Source organism: Watersipora subatra, chromosome 1 (genome assembly GCF_963576615.1).
Source record: "Watersipora subatra chromosome 1, tzWatSuba1.1, whole genome shotgun sequence".
In the NCBI taxonomy this organism is placed as follows: Eukaryota; Metazoa; Bryozoa; class Gymnolaemata; order Cheilostomatida; family Watersiporidae; genus Watersipora; species Watersipora subatra.
Genome location: NC_088708.1, coordinates 51,927,814 through 51,949,620, shown reverse-complemented (window position 1 = coordinate 51,949,620; position 21,807 = coordinate 51,927,814). Strand labels below are relative to the sequence as shown.

The 21,807-nt window shown below is 40.0% G+C and overlaps 3 protein-coding genes across 9 annotated transcripts in view; 1 reads left to right on the top strand and 2 right to left on the bottom strand.

Moving 5' to 3' along the window:
- LOC137410412 (short-chain collagen C4-like) overlaps nt 1-21,807 on the bottom strand; it is a 179,947-nt gene that overhangs the window by 96,297 nt on the left and 61,843 nt on the right. The window lies entirely within an intron of this gene.
- The window catches only part of LOC137385359 (short-chain collagen C4-like), a 135,889-nt gene that overhangs the window by 54,003 nt on the left and 60,079 nt on the right, over nt 1-21,807 (bottom strand). The window lies entirely within an intron of this gene.
- The window catches only part of LOC137410448 (short-chain collagen C4-like), a 227,936-nt gene that overhangs the window by 201,400 nt on the left and 4,729 nt on the right, over nt 1-21,807 (top strand). For 5 of the 7 annotated variants that reach the window (XM_068095874.1, XM_068095865.1, XM_068095871.1 and 2 more), the window contains one exon: nt 16,901-17,047. In XM_068095874.1, coding sequence (XP_067951975.1) covers nt 16,903-17,047 — 145 coding nt within the window. In that variant the 5' untranslated portion in view covers nt 16,901-16,902. Of the gene's footprint in view, nt 1-5,672; nt 5,744-6,438; nt 6,480-16,900; nt 17,048-21,807 lie in introns of those variants that run through there. The other 2 variants (XM_068095873.1, XM_068095872.1) reach the window with 2 other exon arrangements.

Genomic DNA, 21,807 nt, shown 5'->3' with positions numbered 1-21,807 from the left:
ACAGATGTTTTGTGATTGGCAGGTAAAACAACAGATAACTAGTGTTTGGTGCAAATATTTTGTTTAAAAAATGTATATTTTTGTTTTTGCTTTTAATATATGTAAGTATGCTTCTTTTACGTCACTTTTCATGAAGATACATTTGTAGCACTTGATAGATTATCATTATATAACATATAAATTGATAGATTTGCAGATTTATAGCATATTATTTGATAGCATCATTGCGGCAATCTGATCTTACAATGGATCGATGCTCGTAGCCCATCCTCTATTCCTGATCCTCTATCTTACTATGTCACTATTTATCTTACCATGTCACCCTTTATCTTACCATGCCACCCTCTATCTTACCATGCCACCCTTTATCTTACCATGTCACTCTCTATCTTACCATGCCACCCTTTATCTTACCATGCCACCCTTTATCTTACAATGTCACCATTTATCTTACCATGTCATTCTTCGTCTTACCATGTTATCCATAAAATTCCCATGTCACCGTTTATTTTACCATATCTTGCCAATAACATTTAATTAAATATTACTAGTAATATTTTATGAAAAACTTTAACATAATGCAAACCAGCTCTTTGGCAAGGGTTTTGCATGTACAATAAAGACATTGAAGCTATGCACACTGGTAATTGACGAATGCCACAAATGATCAAATGAAGTTGTAAGGAATCTCTATGATCAGTAGACAAAGCAGCAGATGTCTAGAGGTTGGCAAATAAAACGAAAGATGTCTAATTATTAGTAGATAAAACAACATATATCTAGTGATTAGCAAATAAAACAACAGGTGTCTAGTGATTGAAAAGTAAAACTAAGATTTGTTTTAATGAGTATTGTTTTCAAATCATAAAATTGCATCATTTCAGTTTTCTTATCCATTCGTGTTGAAATGAATAAAAAAGATAAAGAACTATATGATAGCAGGCAGGAAATGAAGAGAAACAACTTCAAGCTGGATATTGATTTTATGTAAACTGTTGAAAAGTACAAGATATCAATTGTACAAAATAATTCATGCCTGCATCAAAGCTACAGTAACAAATGTTTTGACCACTCTGTGATAGACTGAGACAGCTTGCTGTTATATAAATGCTTTAGCAACCCACTGCAGAAATTAAATTGACAAAGTTGACAAAACTCCCGCTACATGTATTTGAAATACTGTTTGTTCTATATACTACATCTTCATATTTATTTGTCTTTTGTATTCAAGTCAAGTTTTATTTTTGTAGTATCAGGTGGTGTAATTAGATATGCAATTCTGCTGAAGATAACAGTTTTATAAGACTTCTAATTTTTATGAGAACTCTTTCAATTAAACTGTTACATAGTAGACTACCTGACCTTGACAGGAAGTACAGCTGGCCAAGTAAGCTCAAATCGGTCAAATGATGTCCTCGATGAACAGCTGGTTTCAGTTGAGTAAAGGTAGGTGTGTCTATTTGACATCCTGTTGATGACGTAGTTGACACTCTCGTATAAATAACAGTAGTAAAGCAGAGCTTCTCATTATCATCTGATTGAGAGTTTACAGACATTACACTATAAGGTAACAGTTTATATTTCATATCTTTATGTATACTGGGTTATTTTATTTATGTTTGTCGAAAACTCTCACTAGATAAATATATTAGAATTACTAAAATAAAAAGGTGAAGATTACTATAGTGTTACTATTGAAGTATTGTTTTATATGATTGTAACTAGATAAAACTTACTGTTTCAACAGGAAATGGTGGAACAGAAAGCATTCCTGCTGCTTTTCACACTGAGTGCTGGCTGTCATGGCAACACTCTCAACAGTCTTGATAGCAGAGTGATAGAACTAGAGGATCAGCTGAAGGTACATGGGGAAAACTTGAATAAGACTTTAGCCCAACTGGAGTTACTACAGAACACCCTTGCTACTGTATGTTATTATTGATTGACTTTTTGTAAATTTTGCAAACATGTTTGCTAGATACAACTTTTAACACACTGATCATAATTTTAAGTTGTAAAGTATTCAAGCTATTAATGTTATCACAAACTTAATGGTAAGGCTCAAGGGTCATGAGGTCAAACCAGACCGAGTTCTCCTGATGAAGCATTTCAATTAGAAAATTATTTACACAACCTTGCCTTCTTTTGCTATCACCAAGGTGATTATGTTGAAATTAGCATGAATTTACCCTTTCGCTGCCAAATGCGCATTTATGCGTTTTCTATGGTCGAGTGCCCTAGATGTATTTTCGCGACTTTTCCAGCAATTGCGTAGTAACTTAATTTTATTACTTGTTGACCTCATAACCCACGGTCTTCAGTACTTTTATGATATTGACTGTGTTGTCTGAAGAGTTTTCTATAAAATTAGCCTAAAGTAACGAAGCAATTTAAAATTTTTGTTTAAGACTTTTCAACCTAGAAACGAAAATTTTTGAGTAAGTTTTGTTAAGTACAGCGCGAGTCAGAAAACGGATAATTACTCATGTTGATGACATTATAGCCAATTCAGATTCAGATTTTCGTGATTATACAGATAATTAAAGTCGCAGCACTTTCTCTGATAGTGTAACCGCTTGTACTAGTTGTTACTGCTTGTGCTAGTTGTTACTGCTTGTACTAGTTGTAACCGCTTGTACTAGTTGTAACTGCTTGTACTAGTTGTAACCGCTTGTACTAGTTGTAACCGCTTGTACTAGTTGTTACTGATTGTACTAGTTGTAACCGCTTGTACTAGTTGTAACTGCTTGTACTAGTTGTTACTGCTTGTACTAGTTGTAACCGCTTGTACTAGTTGTAACCGCTTGTACTAGTTGTAACCGCTTGTACTAGTTGTTACTGCTTGTACTAGTTGTAACCGCTTGTAATAGTTGTTACTGCTTGTACTAGTTGTAACCGCTTGTACTAGTTGTTACTGCTTGTACTAGTTGTAACCGCTTGTACTAGTTGTAACTGCTTGTACTAGTTGTTACTGCTTGTACTAGTTGTAACCGCTTGTACTAGTTGTTACTGCTTGTACTAGTTGTTACTGCTTGTACTAGTTGTTACTGCTTGTACTAGTTGTAACCGCTTGTACTAGTTGTAACTGCTTGTACTAGTTGTTACTGCTTGTACTAGTTGTAACCGCTTGTACTAGTTGTTACTGCTTGTACTAGTTGTTACTGCTTGTACTAGTTGTTACTGCTTGTACTAGTTGTAACCGCTTGTACTAGTTGTAACCGCTTGTACTAGTTGTTACTGCTTGTACTAGTTGTAACCGCTTGTGCTAGTTGTAACCGCTTGTACTAGTTGTAACCGCTTGTACTAGTTGTTACTGCTTGTACTAGTTGTAACCGCTTGTAGTTAGCAACCGCGCAGTTGCGACTGGAAATTCCTCAGCGCACCAGAGCATTTACTATGGCGATTTGACTCTTCGACACGATTGTGTAAAAACTGCATCAACTTTCATCAAAATTGAGTTGAATACATAAATTAACATGCATAGGAATACTGAGAAATTTCTCTACAAGCTGATACTTTTTATTATGTAGATAGCTTGCAATTGCTTTCCTGCAAAAGTCTCACTTCGTTGAAGCTACCAGTTTTTTTTTGTACATTGTTTTCAATTGTAGTTTATAATTAGTAAAAGCAATTGACAATGTTGTATAAATAATACTTGCATAGATTCACATGTTCACAACAATTTGCCAAAAAATTAGTTGTCCAAGAGCATTGAAAGCGGAGTTATGAGCTTCGAGGTATAACGTGAGCGCCACTAGAAATGCTTGTGACGCCATGTCCATAAGCAGCGCAAGACAGTCACCCAACATGGTTGCTCCAAATTTTGTACAAATTGGCACAAAACTGCAAATGAATATGCATCTGAAAGCTGAGACATTTTTCTGCAGAATGAGATTTTCTCCTCCATACAGCTTGCGAAAACTTTGCAGCTAGAGATCTATGTATACGCAGTTACATATTTTTGCTCTGAATTTTTATGCATTTCTTGAAACTATAGATTTATGTAACAACTTTGCAAATAAAGTCTTTGCACAGATTCATGTATGCTGCAGCAAAGATTAACCGGTTGTGTGCAAGAAGAATTAAGTCGTGAGCCTATATTCACACATTTGGTGAAGTAGCAAAAGACAGGAAGCAACATTTATTATGAGCAGCAAAGGCAAATCATGGACTGCTAGATTGCAAAACAATATGAGAACTGAACTCTTTGATTAGAGTGCTGCTCTGAAAATAACAGTGTGCAACAAATACAGCACACCAATGCACAACTAATACAATAGATTAGCAAATGTATGTACAAAAGCTAGCAATACAAAGCAGTGAACCATTTGGAGAAACTAAATAAATCACAACTGGTAAATAAATTTAGTTAGCATGGTAAGGATCATAACATGACTCGCACAAAAATATTCTACAAGTTACTCCGCCGCCAGTGCCTTTAGCTTGCTCTTGCCATTGACAATGACAACTTGTGCACATAGCCAGAGACAGCAACAGAAAGCAAATAACTTAATTTCAAATTTAGTTCTGTTAGATGGAATATACTGCCTGAAGTTGAGCCATCCTTTCCAACCCAGTAAGCTTTCATCTACGGATATAAATTTATCAGGCAGAAAAACAGGATAGAACAAGTCGCATGTCATGGCAAAAACATTTTCTAACTCGAACAGTTTATTGCTAGCAAGTTCTTCAAAATTGTCAGTAAAGTGTAAAGTTTCTTCTAATTTTTTTTCAATTTTTAATTTGATTAAAAATATCAGCACAGATAATAAAGGATTGTGGACCAGTAAAGCAACAGAGTAGGCTTTTTGAGAATACCAAAATATATGCAAAACTAAACAAACAACTCGCCCAATATTTATCATCAACAGGCTCCAAAGCATCGCAATGTTTTTGAAGGCCATATTTATTTGTTTCGTTAAATATAACTTTCATAATGGCTGATGTTATAAAAAGCTGTGAATAATAAAAAACACTTACCTGTTTAAGAATTCAAACTTATTCTCCTGCCAGGCTGACATCAAAATGTAATTATTTTATTTTTAAATCAGCTCCTCTTTGATATCCGTCATTATTCCCTGTTTCAACGCCGGCTGTTTCGGTCTCACTTTCGCAATCCAATTCACTCTGGGGATTTTCTTTTTTACTTTCATCGTCTTTCTCACATTCTTCTGCTCTAAAACCCGCTTCTTCACTTTCAAACCAGTTGGTATCTTCCTGTAAACAAATATTTTTAGCAGCGCTTCAATTGTCGTATTTGGCCATGATGATCAGCTTTCAATAAAGAACGTTCAACTTCTAACAACAGGTTCTTTTTTGTACATGCGTATAAGGGGCTAATTATAGCCTCAAAATAGTGGTGTGATATCTTTTAAAACTCCTCAAATTATTATCTAAAAATTTTAGTGCCGTTTTAAAATAAAGAAATGAATTTAAAAAATACCTATCGAAGACTCAGATCCGACGGGCATACACGGGTTTAGTGCGCTGAGACTGCGCTCTCAACACGTAAATTTACGGGAACGGGGTGGAAAAGGATAAAAGTCATTTGTAAACAGTGCCCTACTAGAAGATTTAATGTAATGAAAATCTGATTGACAACTCAAGAAATGTGCTTTTGTTAAAGCTTGCTACTGAAAAGCCTACTAATAATTGTAGTACCTACATGGAGTTCCTGCTCACCCAAGTGATGAACTAGAAGGTTCAGAAAGAAGAGTTGATATCAACATTCATTTATCTAGAGGTGTGAATATGTCTATATTTTCCTTTAGTTCTTACATAATTCTAACTTTATCTCGTTTAGTTATTAATACATCATACTCTATCATTGTAGAATAGATAGCAGCTAAGAAACAACCTGTAAATTGTATATATATATACATATATATATATATATATATATATTAAATCATATTAAACTATATTGTTTTATATTTAATGTAATATAATGTATTACCATATTTTGTATTGCACTTTATTGTACTATGTCATATAAAGAGCGTCAAAAACATCATGTAAAGTGTCAAAGTGCATCAAAGTCTCATTAGAATATCATATACTTGTCAAAATGTGTCTGTTTTACTTTCTTTTTACCATTGTTGTAGTCTTTAACTTTAATTGTGCTTGTCCAAGCTCTCCTGTCAACAGGTTAGTCTAATTGCACCTAATAAGAAAGCATAAATAGTATTAAATACTTAATATATGTAACTACAGCAATCAAATATAAACTGCAGAGAGGGAGAATGGGGCTACCGGGTCAACAGGACCTCAAGGACCAATTGGATCTCAAGGAGCAATGGGACCTCAAGGACCAACAGGACCTCAAGGACCACCAGGATCTCAAGGAGCATCAGGACCTCAAGGACCAACAGGACCACCGGGAGGGCAAGGAAAAACAGGAGCTCAAGGAAAAACCGGGCCTCAAGGACCACCAGGACCTTCTGGTTTGCAAGGGTCACAGGGTCTTCCAGGAAAGAATGGTGAGATAGACTTTTAATTCTCAAATTAAATGTAAATGACTTTGCGAAGGAGTAGGGTAATTGATGCCGATTGCTAAAACTAAAGCACTGCATATTTCAAGTTGATGTTGTAAATAGATCATTGATAGTGTAAGTCGATATTCGCCAGTAACTATGTCCTGCAGCTACAATAGAACTTTGTCCATGCTTTAACTTTACTATGTCCTCTAGTTTTATTGCAATGAAAACCACTTCACCCCTTTAAGACTCCACAAGTAACCAAACTTTTTGTGTATACAGGTAGAGATATGTATTTCAAATATACCGTATGTGTATACAGTAGTGTTGGGCCGGTATTGGGTTATCCGCTCTTACCGATACCGAGGGATTCTCGGTATCCGAGGAAATCAATCATTTTCGGTGTCAGCTAGGTATCCACGGCCGGTTTGATATGATCGGAATTTATCTATAAAAGCCTACTGGTAAATGGTTATACGGATATCCGGAGAGATTTTTAAACCGCTTCATGACGAACATGCTAATCTCAGCTCGCGTTAGCAAACAAATTCAACGAAAACTTCCACGCTTACTGTATCTACTATTATATTACGTTGCATTGATAATGCCACCAGCCTCGAAGGTTTGGGAGTTCTACACAGATGGGAGGATGTATAAAGACTCTAACGGGACTGGACTCTATTTGGACTGCGTATAATTATGTGATTACATTACCTGATTACAATATGTGATATTAAGATTTTTTTAAACTGTTTCAGTATATTTAACAAAGAGAGCCCCTTGCCATTCTCTATCTGTTCTTTATTATACATAACGTTTGTATCAATAACTATATTTTTTAATAGAATAAACAATAAAAACATCTATCATGAAAATTATATTTCCATCTTTCTTTTCTTTTTTGGCTTTCTAAAACAAGGAGTCTCTTTGCCGTAACAATATACTGCTGACTAAAGAATGTTTTTTTGCACAGGCTACTTTTTTGCACAACGGTAAAAATTGTTCGAGACAGTTATGATTTAAAGTTTAAGCCATTTAAAGTCACACTGATAACCACATACCGAACAATAGTACCGAAAATACCGAACTTTCTTAGTTGGCAAAGGATACCGAAGATGGTAAATACCGAAGATACCGGTACCAGGAAAACCGATAAAAATGTGCAAGGATATCCGATCCGGCACTAAATTAGATACCGGCCCAACACTAGTATACAGTCAATGGGGCACATGCAACTGAACTGCATTCAATGAGACAGTTAGGTGCTCTGCTTTCCTTGGTTCATTTAGGCTCATTATATATGGTAAAGGTTTTGTGTCACCTGCACTTTTCCTCCACTAGTACAAGACTCGGTGCATGAGTTTATACATATATTTCTGCTTAGTTCATAATTTGTACAAGAATGATTAAATAACAGGCAACAAACAGGCCCAGAAAAGCTCTGCTCTTCTACACAGATGTTCGAGCTTATATAGCTAGTAAGCGCTGCCTCCGTTTTACTTGACTGGACCCGGCACGGCTCGGTCTTGAATCGGCACGGCCTGCCTAAACTCTGACCTCGTTATTCTGCCTGACTGAGCACAGCCCGGCTCGGCTTAGCTCAGCCCTAGGCTCAGCTCTTAGTGAATCACATTTCACAACACTCTCCCCTCCATTGGTGACCACGGTTTCCAATTTAGACTTTGGGAAAGAGCTTATGGTAGCCACTCGGCAGACCTCCTTCTCTCCTGTCAGGGTTCTGTCCAGGTCCTCGTCATCTGCTTCAGAGACAGTTTCTCCGGGGCAGCTCGTGTTGGCCTCAGCAGTCACCTCCTCCCACTCCTGATCTTCCTTGGGGGTTGCCACACCTACCGGCTCCGGTGCACCCAGTGCTTCCTCAGCTTCTTTCAAGCTAGTTGTGACCAGTCAATAAATCCTGTAGCGAGGTGTTACCTTCTCTGTCCATCTTCTCAAGTGCTTTAACGTCGTCCAGAGAAAATGAGTGTTTTAAAAGGAAAGCTTTGGTCACGTCCGTGAGGACCGTTTTGTTACCTTTCTGTTTGGCCTCCGGACCGTTTTCCGACAAATCCATTAAGTAGCACACTCCATCTCCGTAACATTCCAGCTTCCTGGTGGTCCGGGCTGGCCTCGGATTGTGCCGGACCGAAGTTGATTGGATTGCGGGGTTGATAGGATCTGGTGTTGTTGTCTCTTCGGTCTCCACCAGGTTTGCTTCAAGTTTTCCCGGAACTTTTAGCCGTGTGGCCAGATTGATTCCCTTGGAACACGGAGGGCATCTTTGACTTTCTCTTTCCTCCAGTCCGGCTGGATTTTCTCCCAGAGTTATCTCCTGCCCTCGTTTTTCTGCAGCTTCTAGCAGCAACTTTTCCCGGCTTAGAGGTGGCATTATGGGTACAGGGTCTATTCTGACCTCCTCCTGTCTCCTCTCCGGCCTGCTGGGTCAAGCTCCTTTCATGTTAGGACCCCTCCTTGGCTCCAAGGTGGCCAGGGCTTGTCCCAACCTTTTTGGGCAATCATGATAAGGTTTCAGATTTCCTTCGCTCTGAATGGAAGACTAGCCCTGTCGTTTCACCAGACATGTGTTGCTCCTCCAGGCTTTCAGGACCTGGTATGTTCCTACGAACTTTGCCTGCAGCTTGGGATTTTCTCCCCATCTCCGGCGTTTTTTCAAGAGCCATACCCAGTCGCTTGGGGCATCCAGCGGTGGCTCCTCTTGGTCCTCCTGTCTCACCTCCATCTGACTTTGTTGTTGCGCCTCGCGCACCATCTGCAGCCTCCACTGCACCTCAAGGGCGTGCTCATGGGCAGGAAAAAACTCGGTCAGTGGTGGGTGGCTTTCGAGCTGGTCCGGCAACCTCAGCTCCTGTCCCAACATCAACATATTGACTGTCTCTCCGGTTGTGGAAGGGGGTGGTGCCTCGGTATGCCCTCATCAGCTGAAAAAGCAGCAGGTCCCACTCGTCCTGTCCTTGGGTCAAAAGTAGTGCCCTCAAAGAGCCCCCCTCCCCCCCCCCCCCCGAGTCCCCCATTGTTCCGTGCAACGATCCCGTTGGCTTGTGGGTGATAAGGAGTCATATGGATTTTCCCACGTTCCAGAGTTGGCACAGCTCGGCCATCAGTTGGCTCTCAAACTGCGCCCCCTGGTCAGTGTGGATCTACTCGGGTAATTCCAGGTAGCAGAAGACCCGCTCATCCAGTGCATTCGTGACCACCAGGACCATGACGTCAGGTAGTGCCAGTTCGTCCTGCCATCAGGTGGAGTGGTTGATGAAAACCAGCACCCACTTGTCCCCCCTAGGCGTGACCGGAAATGGCTCACCAGGTCCATGGCCACTTTCTGCCGGGGTCATCCGGCGTAGAGCCTTCTTTTCCTTCCAGCCGCCTTTATCCCTCCATGCTTTGTGGCCTGGTACACCTCACAATTCTTGATGAGCTGTCTGACTGTGGCCGTCAGTCCAGGCCAGTACCAAATCAGCTGGAGGCGGCTTATCATTCTTCCCACCCCAGAGTGAGCCAAGGCGTGTGTTTGCCACACCGTTGTCTCCCGCATTGCTGGGGGCAGATGGTGCACCATCTGGCGTGGCCCTGCAGGGCCACACGTGCTTCCAGCACTCCGTCCTGTCGCATGCACAGAGAGCCTCGCATGTGATGCAGGATATCTAGCTCTCTGCTCCCGACTTCCAGGTGTTCCGCTGGCACCTCTTCCCCTGTGGCAATGACACGATACATGATGGCCACGGGTCCTTGTCCGGTTGCCTGTGTCTTTGCTAACTTGCCCTTTGGTCCTGTTATCCCTGGTGTGGCCGGTAGCCCCCCGCAGGAACTTCAGGCACCCAGGTTCAATCCTGCCACTGTTGGGGTGGGGAGTCCCATGCAAGTTGCTTGCTGGCCCTCTGGGGTATGCAACATTGCCCAGGGTCGATCCCGCCCTGTTGAGAGTGGGAATCCTATCCAGGCAACTGGTCAGTACCCACGCGGCTAAAGGCTCTTTTTCCCTTGCCAATTCCTTCTGTGAGGGGCCCCCGTCCCTCTGCTCAATGCTCGCGCATTGCCAGCAGTCCTCGCAGGTTTGCCTACTCAACTCATCTGCATTCTCGCAGCGAGTCCCTGACTGATGCTGCAGGACGTAGCGGAACTCAGCCAGGATCTCTAGCCACCGGGCTACCTGGTTCGAGGCTTCCCTCCTCCTGCATAGCCACCGGAATGGCGCGTGATCCGTCTGTAGGAGGAAACCCTGGCCATACAACTGCGGTCAAAAATGCTTTACTGCATTTACCACCGCAAGCAGCTCCCGTCGAGTGACGCAGCAATTGCGTTCCGGAAGCGTGAGGGTCTTGCTGTAGTAAGGAATGACTCTCTCGCAGCCCTCTTGTACTTAAGCCACCACTCCACATCCGCTGGGGTCTGTGTCCAGGATGTACTGCCTCCGGAGATCCGGGTAGCCCAAGATCAAGGCGGTGCAGATACTATCCTTCAGTGCGTTGAAGGCAATCTGTTCCCCTTCCATCCATCTCCAGAGCTCTCCTTTTGCAGTCAGTTGGTGCAAGGGATGCGCTATAGTGGCAAACTCCGGGATATATTGTCGGTAGTAGCCGACCGTCCCGAAGAATCTTTGGAGTTCTGTGACTGCCTTCATCTTGTCGGGATCTGTAGAGACTCCGTCCTGGCTTACTATGTGGCCCAGGTAGCGGACTTTGGGTTGCAATAGTTCTCACTTGGCTGGCTTTAACTTCAGTTTGGCCTTGTGGAGTCTCTGGAAGACCTTCTCCAGCCGATGCTGATGCGTATCAAAGTCCAGGGCGATGACTATAATATCATCCAGATACAGTAGCAGCGTTCTCTAGTGGAGGCCATGTAGCACTCTTTCTATGAGTCTTTGGAAGGTGGAAGGAGCGGATGTCAGTCCGAAAGGCAACACCTTCCATTTCCATAATTCGGACCGTGTCGAGAAGGCCGACTTCTCTTGCGCCTCTGCATCCAGGGCTACATGCTAATACCCGCTCACCAGGTCGAGCATGCTGAAATAGCAGCTGCCAGACAGGGCGTCCAGGCTTTCGTCGATCCTGGGTAGAAGGTAGGCGTCCTTCTCAGTGATGGTGTTTAGACGCTGGTAGGTGATGTAGAAGAGCCACTTCCCGTCCTTCTTCCGAACCAACACCACGGAAGAGCTCCAAGCTCCTCCGGCTGGCTCGATCAGACCCACTTGAGCAGATCATGGACCTGCCTTTCGGCCTCGGCCTCCTTCTCCGGTTTGAGTCTGTGGGGGTTGCCGGATTGGCTAGATGCCCTCCTTAAGTGGAATGGAGTGTTCCACCCCAGTGGTCCTTCCTACGTCGTTGTCACCTGTACTGAACACGGTGGCATATCGACTCAGCATGGAGGCCAACTTCGCCGTTCGACCCATCCCCTCACAGTTCGGCCGAGCCACCTGGAATGGTTCCTCAAGGTGAGCCGGCATTCCATTGATTGAAATCGGACTGGCGTCACACAATAAGGGATCGTCCTCTTCGATCTGCGGGGTATCCACTCCCGTGTAAATACCGATTGTGGCTCCGGACCGAAAAGTCAATGGCCGCTCTGTAGCATTCAGGCAGCAGGTGATGACCTGTCCCCTGGGTCCTGGCTGATTCAAGCTACTTGCTATCGGAGGTCCGTCGGGAAATCCTCCGATCAGTCCCATGGGGCAGTAATCTCGCGTGGTGATGCGACAGTGTATTGCCATCTCTGTTCGGGCGGGAACCACTACCCCCTTATCACCTGTACCTTGCTCTGTGGCAGCCGCTCATGTCAATTCATGCAGACTATCTGTCTGCCATCCACTCGGACCATCGGCTGCTCAAATTCGAGACAGCACTGATGGGCCATGAAGAATGGCTTTCTGAGGATGGCATCCTCGCTCAGAGGGCTAACCACAAAGACTTCCTCTGTCTTCACATCCCTCAGGCGGATGACCAGACAGATTATCTCAAAGAAGGGGAGCCGTGTTTCGTCAGCCAATAGTTCATGGCTGTCACTCTCCTTGAGTTGGTCCCGTACAGCTCCTGGCAATCGGTCAAAGACCTGCTTATTGATCAGGCTTGTGGTGCATCCTGTATCTAAGAAAAACTGGATGCCCCCCCTCCACTCTTCCTGAGAGAAAATAGCTGGTGGAGTGAGGTCGGCTGAGGGCTTGCGCCTTAGAGGTGTCTTCCAAGACATATTCCGGGAAGCCTGAGAGCCTTCCTTTCTGCAGTGGGGCAGGGTCGGTCCCTCTGGCCGTCCTACATCTGGGGTAGACCCGGGCTTCTTGCGATTGCCATCCCTAAGGCGGAAAAAGGGTCGACCCAGCCACCTTTAACGCAGGCTTCCGTCCATCTGGTCCAGTGAAGGTTGTTCTCGCTGTCTGGGGTGGAGGGGCTTTGGAGGTCACACTCTTTCGTTTTGGGCTACGTCCCTGCCGTTTGCACGAAAGGGCGTAGGCAGTATCCGGGAGCGTGGAAATGTCCAGATTGACCTCACTCAAAGACTGGTAGCATTTTTGTGTCTCCACAGACCTTTCCTGTTCACGAACCTTCCTCAACCTAGTTCTTGCTGGGTGAGACCAACCGTCGGCTGTCACCAAACCCCGTGTAGTCCTATTGTGTTTTCGGGGTTGTTTGGTTTTGGTACAGCCAGTAGTTGGAGCTACTGCTGTGGCCGTGTTTCGTCTCCCGAAGCCGGTTTGGTGTAACGTGGCCAATTATTCCGTACGTGCCCCGGTAGCCCACATCCCCAACAAAGAGTAGCTGGCTGACTCCTCCTCTTTGTTGGAGTGCGAACCTGCTTTTGGAGCCGCTCCACCTTGTCCATGAGAGTTTGAACCAGCCGGGCTAGTCATCTTATAACATCGGTTTCAGCCGAGTTCACCTGATCGGAGGTTCCTTCCTCCAGGGTTCGTACCGAAGAGCCGGTAGATTTACACTCGCCTCTTTGGATCTGGAAGTAGTCATTTCCGGCCCGTACAGCATGAGCCAGCGTTGGCGCATGTATGGCCAACAGATGTCGCTGCAAAGCAGGATCCCTTAGTGAGCTGCAGAAAGTCTTTATAGCCATACTATTTTGGTGTCGATTCGGCAGGTCCCCGTACGCAATGCGTACCAACTTCCCGACCTCCATAGCATGCTCCTGAAATGCCGTCCTTACCTTTCACGTAAGGGCGTTGAGCTCGCTTAGCGCCTACCTGGCTGAGAGCCTGAATCTTGCCCGGAGGGCATTGAAAATGGCCTCCTTGTCTTCAGCTCATCCGCTGTCTGCCATCCACTCGGACCACCGGCTGCTAAAATTCAAGAGAGCACTTATAGGCCATGAAGAATGGCCTTCCGAGCATGGCATCCTCGCTCAGACGGCTAACCACAAAAACTTTCTCTGTCTTCACATCCCTCAGGTGGATGGCCTGATGGATTATCCCGTAGAAGGGGAGCCGTGTTTTGTCAGCCAATAGTCCATGGCTGTCACTTTCTTTGAGTTGGTCCCGTACGACTCCTGGCAATCGGTCAAAGACCTGCTTATTGATCAGGTTTGTGGTGCATCCTGTATCTAAGAGAAACTGGATGGGCTGCCCTCCCACTCTTCCTGGAAGGAAATTGCTGGTGGAGTGAGGTCGGCTGAAGGCTTGCGCTCTAGAGATGTCTTCCAAGACATATTCCGGGAGGCCTGAGAGCCTTCCTTTCTGCGGTGGGGCGGGGTCGGTCTCTCTGGCCGTCTTACGTTTGGGGTAGACCCGTGGCTCCTGCAATTACCATCCCCAAGGCAGAGAAGGGGTCGGCCCAGCCGCCTTTAAAGCAGGCTTCCGACCATCCGGTCTAGTTGGGGTTGTTCTCGCTGTCTGGGGTGGAGGGGATTTGGGGGTCACACTTCTTCGTTTTAGGCTACGTCCCTGCCGTTTGCATGTAGGCGGTATCCGGGACAGTGGAAATGTCAAGATTGGCCTCACTCAAAGACCGGTAGTAGTTTCGTGTCTCCACAGGCGTTTCCTGTGCACGAACTTTCCTCGATCTAGTCTTTGCTGGTCATGGAATCCAAGTATATCAATACTTTACAATAGTTATAGTTGTGATAGATCTATTATCAATACTTTATAATACATGTAGTTCTAGTTGTGATACATATAGATGTATATCGATACTTTATAATAGTTATAGAAGTGATAGATGTATATCAATACTTCATAATAGTTATAGTTGTGATAGATATACATGAATACTTTGTAATAGTTATAGTTTTGATGAATGCATATCAATACTTTGTAATAGTTATAGTCCTCAGCCTGTTCGCCCAGTGCTTCGCAGAGGTGCAATAGGGTTGCTCCTTCCGTCCACTGGTTAGCGTCGGCTACCTCCGTGATGTGTGTGGTGAAGTACTCCACATTTCCCTTTTCAGTGTACTGGGGAGTCATAAAATGTGGTGCCGGTTCCTAAGCCCTTGGCATCAGTAGTACCAGTTATAGTGCCTCGACTAGTCGGTGGGGTCTCGGGTCAGCACTTATTGCTCTCCTATTGGCCATGTCTGGCTTTCAGTAAGTTTCTGCTCTCTTTCCAGGGCAGTGCCTCTACTGTGTCCATGGCTGTCGGCTCCTTTCTGAGTTTCTTCTTGTAGGAAGTTATTTAGTAGGAGCTCGCTGCCTTCTCAGGCAAGTCATGTCAGAGCCTTTAGTAAGTTTGTGCTTCCTGAGCAGTACATCCACTGGGTCTGATACTGCAGGGCTTTCCATAGCTCTTTTTTGGTTTCTTCCTGTAGGAAGTTCTTTTAGTAGGAGCGCGCTGCCTCCTCAGGTAAGTCCTGTCGAAGCCTTCAGTAGGTTTCTGCTCCCGGAGCAGTGCATCTACTGGGCCCGATACTGCAGGGCTTTCCACAGCTCTCTCTGGGTTTTTTCCTGTTGTCAGGAAGTTCTTCCAGTAAGAGTAGTGATCGCGTTTTTCAGGCAACCAAGTTTATCCAGAGTCCAGTAAACTTCCCAGTGTCCAGTGATCCTGATGCGAGTCTTGAGGTGGAGTTCTTGGGATCATCAGCAATCCCACTGCCTCCACAAGTGTAAAGGTTTTGTGCGACCTTCACTTTTCCTCCACTAGTTTAAGACTCGGTGCATGAGTTTATACATATATTTCTGCTTAGTTCATAAGTTGTACAAGAATGATCAAGTAACTGGCAATGAACAGGCCCAGAACAGCTCTGCTCTTCTACACAAATGTTCGAGCTTAACTGCTAGTAAGCTCCACCTCCGTTCTACTTGGCTGAACCCGGCATGGATCAGCTCGGTCTTGACTCGGCACGGCCTGGCTAAACTCTGACCTTGTTATTCTGCCTGACTGAGCACAGCCCGGCTCGGCTTAGCTCAGCCCTAGGCTCAGCTCTCAGTGGATCACATTCCACAACACTATAATGGCGGCTAATAAGCTCCACCTCTTCTTCAAGCTCAGTTGATTGTGCATACGTGCCTTGACTTTAATCTGTCACATATGGTATATTTACTATATATAACCATGATACCTTTACTTAGCCACTTGCTAACTTCTAGCTTGGCTGACCATGCTTGCAGCCGGTTAGTGGTCCTTTGAACGGCTGAATAATTACAGTGCACTCGCATGATACGATGAGAGTGTTATGCGACAACTTTTTTTGCCTTATGACGTGGAAACACAATGATTTGTCATCCTCGCTATGAATAATTCAACGATTGAGTCACTCGATATTTAAATTTGACTGTCGGTGTGCTTAGTACGTCAAAGTAACAAAAATGCAGATTTGCTGATTGCCGCAAACCTTCACACATCACCTGAAAAAGATATGATGACTGAATTTTCTGAATTCGGCTTTCCTTGTGTGAAGAAAAGTAGTGCCTACCTAATATTTCCTTTCAAAACTAGTAGCAAAGTTGGAGTTGCAATTCCTTTGAAGTAAGGGTCAACGATAAAACAAATTTTCTTACTCCTCTAACAAAAATCCATTTCATTACTAGAACAACATCAGTCGAACTTTCTTGTCGAATTAAGTTGAGAAAGGTTTTAAAGAGGTCCGCTAAATGTTATAGTGAAAAAGAGCTGAAAACTGATAGGTGATAAAATTTTAAAATGAAAAAGGTGAAGTTCGGCTGAATAGTTAAATATATTTACATACATGTAATAAAACTTATCTTTAAGTGGGTGTTTAGTAAGCTAAACTCTTTTAAATATCTAGTTTTAATATAAACAGTATTTATATAACATTATGATGGTTTTTCCAGAAAATTTTTGCATGGTATAATTACTGTGGGTTTCTATACCCACCTGTATGATAATTTTGCTATACGATGCCAACCCTGAAAGGAATTAGAACTGTAGGACAAGGGCGAGCTGTAATAGTGAGCTCGAGAAAGCAAGCCACTCGAGTGGCTAGCTTCCTACAGCATCGATTCTAATTTTATATTTAAGGCATGGCAGGAGCATTAGGTGCACCTGGAGCAACAGGACTTCCAGGCACTCCTGGTATTAATGGCACTTCAGCTGAAAATGGAGGAGTCGTCTACACGCGATGGGGAAGAACGATGTGTGGAGAGAACTCTACTCTTCTTTACAATGGTATGAGTTCTGTTATAGATTTAAAACAGTCATAAGACAGTAAGTCATTTTGATGACATTCCAGAGTAAGACATAATTTCTTGTAAGATCCTCATGTTAAAAGTTGTGCTAGTAAAATGTATTAACTTGACAAACCACATCAACTGTTAAACTTTCATAGAATCGAAAGGTATTATTAAAATTTAGCCCAACCAAAATGCTAAGGTTAATGCTATGTAATGTAAAATTTCGTAATGCTTTGAACAAATTGAGAACTGAGTATTGTCAGACTGTTAAAGATGCATATCTATAATATTTATAGTAGTGATAGATGTATATATAGATATATATATATATAGATATATATATATATATATATATATATATATATATATATATATATATATATATATATATATATATATATATATATATATATAGATATATCTATATCTATATACATATATAGATATAGATGTAAGTATTTTATAATAGTTATAGTAGTGATAGATGTATATCAATACTTTATAATAGTTAAAGTAGTGATAGATGTACATCAATACTTTTTAATAGTTATAGTAGTGATAAATGTATATCAATACTTTATAATAGTTATAGTAGTGATAGATGTACATCAGTACTTTATAATAGTTATAATAGTGGTAGATGTATATCAATACTTTATATTAGTTATAGTAGTGAAAGATGTATATCGATACTTTATAATAGTTATAGTAGTGATAGATGTACATCAGTACTTTATAATAGTTATAATAGTGGTAGATGTATATCAATACTTTATATTAGTTATAGTAGTGAAAGATGTATATCGATACTTTATAATAGTTATAGTAGTGATAGATGCATATCAATACTTTATAATAGTTATAGTACTGATAGATGTATATCAATACTTTATAATAGTTATAGTAGTGAACGATGTATATCGATACTTTATAATAGTTATAGTAGTGATAGATGCATATCAATACTTTATAATAGTTATAATACAGATAGATGTATATCAATACTTTATAATAGTTATAGTAGTGAAAGATGTATATCGATACTTTATAATAGTTATAGTAGTGATAGATGCATATCAATACTTGATAATAGTTATAGTAGTGAAAGATGTATATCGATACTTTATAATAGTTATAGTAGTGATAGATGCATATCAATACTTTATAATAGTTATAGTACTGATAGATGTATATCAATACTTTATAATAGTTATAGTACAGATAGATGTATATCAATACTTTTTAATAGTTATAGTAGTGATAAATGTATATCAATACTTTATAATAGTTATAGTAGTGATAGATGTACATCAGTACTTTATAATAGTTATAATAGTGGTAGATGTATATCAATACTTTATATTAGTTATAGTAGTGAAAGATGTATATCGATACTTTATAATAGTTATAGTAGTGATAGATGTACATCAGTACTTTATAATAGTTATAATAGTGGTAGATGTATATCAATACTTTATATTAGTTATAGTAGTGAAAGATGTATATCGATACTTTATAATAGTTATAGTAGTGATAGATGCATATCAATACTTTATAATAGTTATAGTACTGATAGATGTATATCAATACTTTATAATAGTTATAGTAGTGAACGATGTATATCGATACTTTATAATAGTTATAGTAGTGATAGATGCATATCAATACTTTATAATAGTTATAATACAGATAGATGTATATCAATACTTTATAATAGTTATAGTAGTGAAAGATGTATATCGATACTTTATAATAGTTATAGTAGTGATAGATGCATATCAATACTTGATAATAGTTATAGTAGTGAAAGATGTATATCGATACTTTATAATAGTTATAGTAGTGATAGATGCATATCAATACTTTATAATAGTTATAGTACTGATAGATGTATATCAATACTTTATAATAGTTATAGTACAGATAGATGTATATCAATACTTTTTAATAGTTATAGTAGTGATAAATGTATATCAATACTTTATAATAGTTATAGTAGTGATAGATGTACATCAGTACTTTATAATAGTTATAATAGTGGTAGATGTATATCAATACTTTATATTAGTTATAGTAGTGAAAGATGTATATCGATACTTTATAATAGTTATAGTAGTGATAGATGTACATCAGTACTTTATAATAGTTATAATAGTGGTAGATGTATATCAATACTTTATATTAGTTATAGTAGTGAAAGATGTATATCGATACTTTATAATAGTTATAGTAGTGATAGATGCATATCAATACTTTATAATAGTTATAGTACAGATAGATGTATATCAATACTTTATAATAGTTATAGTAGTGAAAGATGTATATCGATACTTTATAATAGTTATAGTAGTGATAGATGCATATCAATACTTTATAATAGTTATAGTAGTGAAAGATGTATATCGATACTTTATAATAGTTATAGTAGTGATAGATGCATATCAATACTTTATAATAGTTATAGTACTGATAGATGTATATCAATACTTTATAATAGTTATAGTACAGATAGATGTATATCAATACTTTATAATAGTTATAGTAGTGATAGATGTATATCAATACTTTATAATAGTTATAGTAGTGATAGATGTATATCAATACTTTATAATAGTTATAGTAGTGATAGATGTATATCAATACTTTATAATATTTATAGTAGTGATAGATGTATATCAATACTTTATAATAGTTATAGTAGTGAAAGATGTATATCGATACTTTATAATAGTTATAGTACTGATAGATGTATATCAATACTTTATAATAGTTATAGTACAGATAGATGTATATCAATACTTTATAATAGTTATAGTAGTGATAGATGTATATCAATACTTTATAATAGTTATAGTTGTGATAGATGTAAATCAATACTTTATAATAGTTATAGTACTGATAGATGCATATCAATACTTTATAATAGTTATAGTTGTGATAGATTTATATCAATACTTTATAATAGTTATAATAGTAATATATGTAAATCAATACTCTATAATAGTTATAGTACTGATAGATGTATATCAATACTTTATAATAGTTATAGTAGTGAAAGATGTATATTAATATTTTATAATAGTTATAGTGGTGATAGATGTATATCGATACTTTATAATAGTTATAGTACTGATAGATGCATATCAACACTTTATAATAGTTTTTCTTTAAGCATAAAATTTAAAACCTTTTAGAGATTTCTGCTTGTACATGTATTAACCACCATTTGGCCAGTATCGGAGTAGATTTGGCAGCAAATATTTTTAAATTCAATGTAAGTTAATCGTCATATCTACAACAAGTACTAATATATAACATTACATCTAAATATGACAGGTCTCAGAGGATGATGCAGTTAATGTTATATATCAGTTAAACATGCCAAAGAGCAACAGGATGTGATAAAGTTTCCTTTAGATTATTAAAAGGAAAATTCCTTTTCTCTACTTTCTATTATCACACTCCTTCTTAATTTAATTTAATAATTCCAAACCCACATTCCCAAACTGTTTGAAGATAGCAAGAATTAAACTTTACAAAAAAGCTAGCAAGACGCAGGCAAATAATTTCAGGCTTGCCTCAGTACTACCAGCTTTATCTAAAATTATACAGACTGTTTTAGTAAATCAAATGCATACATAATTTGTAGACTCTAACTTGTTTGTTGATAACCAGTATGATATTTGGGAGACACGCTTCACTGCGGTATTTACTAGTAAAATGTTGAAAAACTATTATATATTTTTTCAATATTTCACTGTAATTGTGCCACTATCTAGCCTGTCTTGACAAACTGCTGTTTTTGCGGAGTTGTCCACCCCCCCCCCCCCCCCCCCCCCCGTCAAGCGGGCGTGCAACAACAGCTTGTCACAAGACGTACCGCACCTGATGCATCAGCTGCACTTATAGGGAGTTGTTCTCTTTCATCTACGCAGCTTGGCTGCGATGTTATGTCGGTCGCTACATTGATAATCATAACGGATTTCGCGCAAAAACTTATGTAGAAAAGTTAAGATAAGAACGTTTAACTAGCGTCCCGTCTCTGCAGTAAACTTTAGTAGAATTTGAGAACTTAAGCAACAACAGTGAATAAACATGTCGTTATTTGTGTGCTCAGTCAGTTTTATTTCTATTGTTGTATCAGTAAGTTTTATTTGTTCTTATGGACTTTATTTTCAATTTATTTTATTCTCAAGTTCTACTGAAGTTTACAACAGAGACTGGTCTTTGGTTAAACGTTGTAATCTTATTTTTTTCTACATAAATTTTTGCGCGAAATCCATTATGATTATCAATGGAGCGATCGACATAACATTGCAGCCAAGCCGCGTAGACGGAAGAAAACAACTCCCTATAAGTGCAGCTGATGCATCAGGTGCAGTACGTCTTGTGACAAGCTGTTGTTGCTCGCCCGCTCGAGGGGGGATAACTCCGCAAAAACAACAGTTTGCCAAGACAGGCTAGCCACTATCAAAAGTATCATATTACGATACTTTTGATAGTGGCACAGTTACACTCGGTAATTTTTTGGATTTTTCCAAACGCTTTCGATACGGTTGACCACGTCATTCTATTCGACAAACTCAATTTTTACAACTTTTCTGATAATGTTGAACTTCCGTCACATGATATTAAAACAATAATTCGCGATTCGTAGAAAATAATAGCATATATTCATGTCTAAAACAAGTGAAAATTGTTGTTCCAAATGTTTCTATCATGGGCCCGCTGCTTTTCATTATAGTTATTAATGAT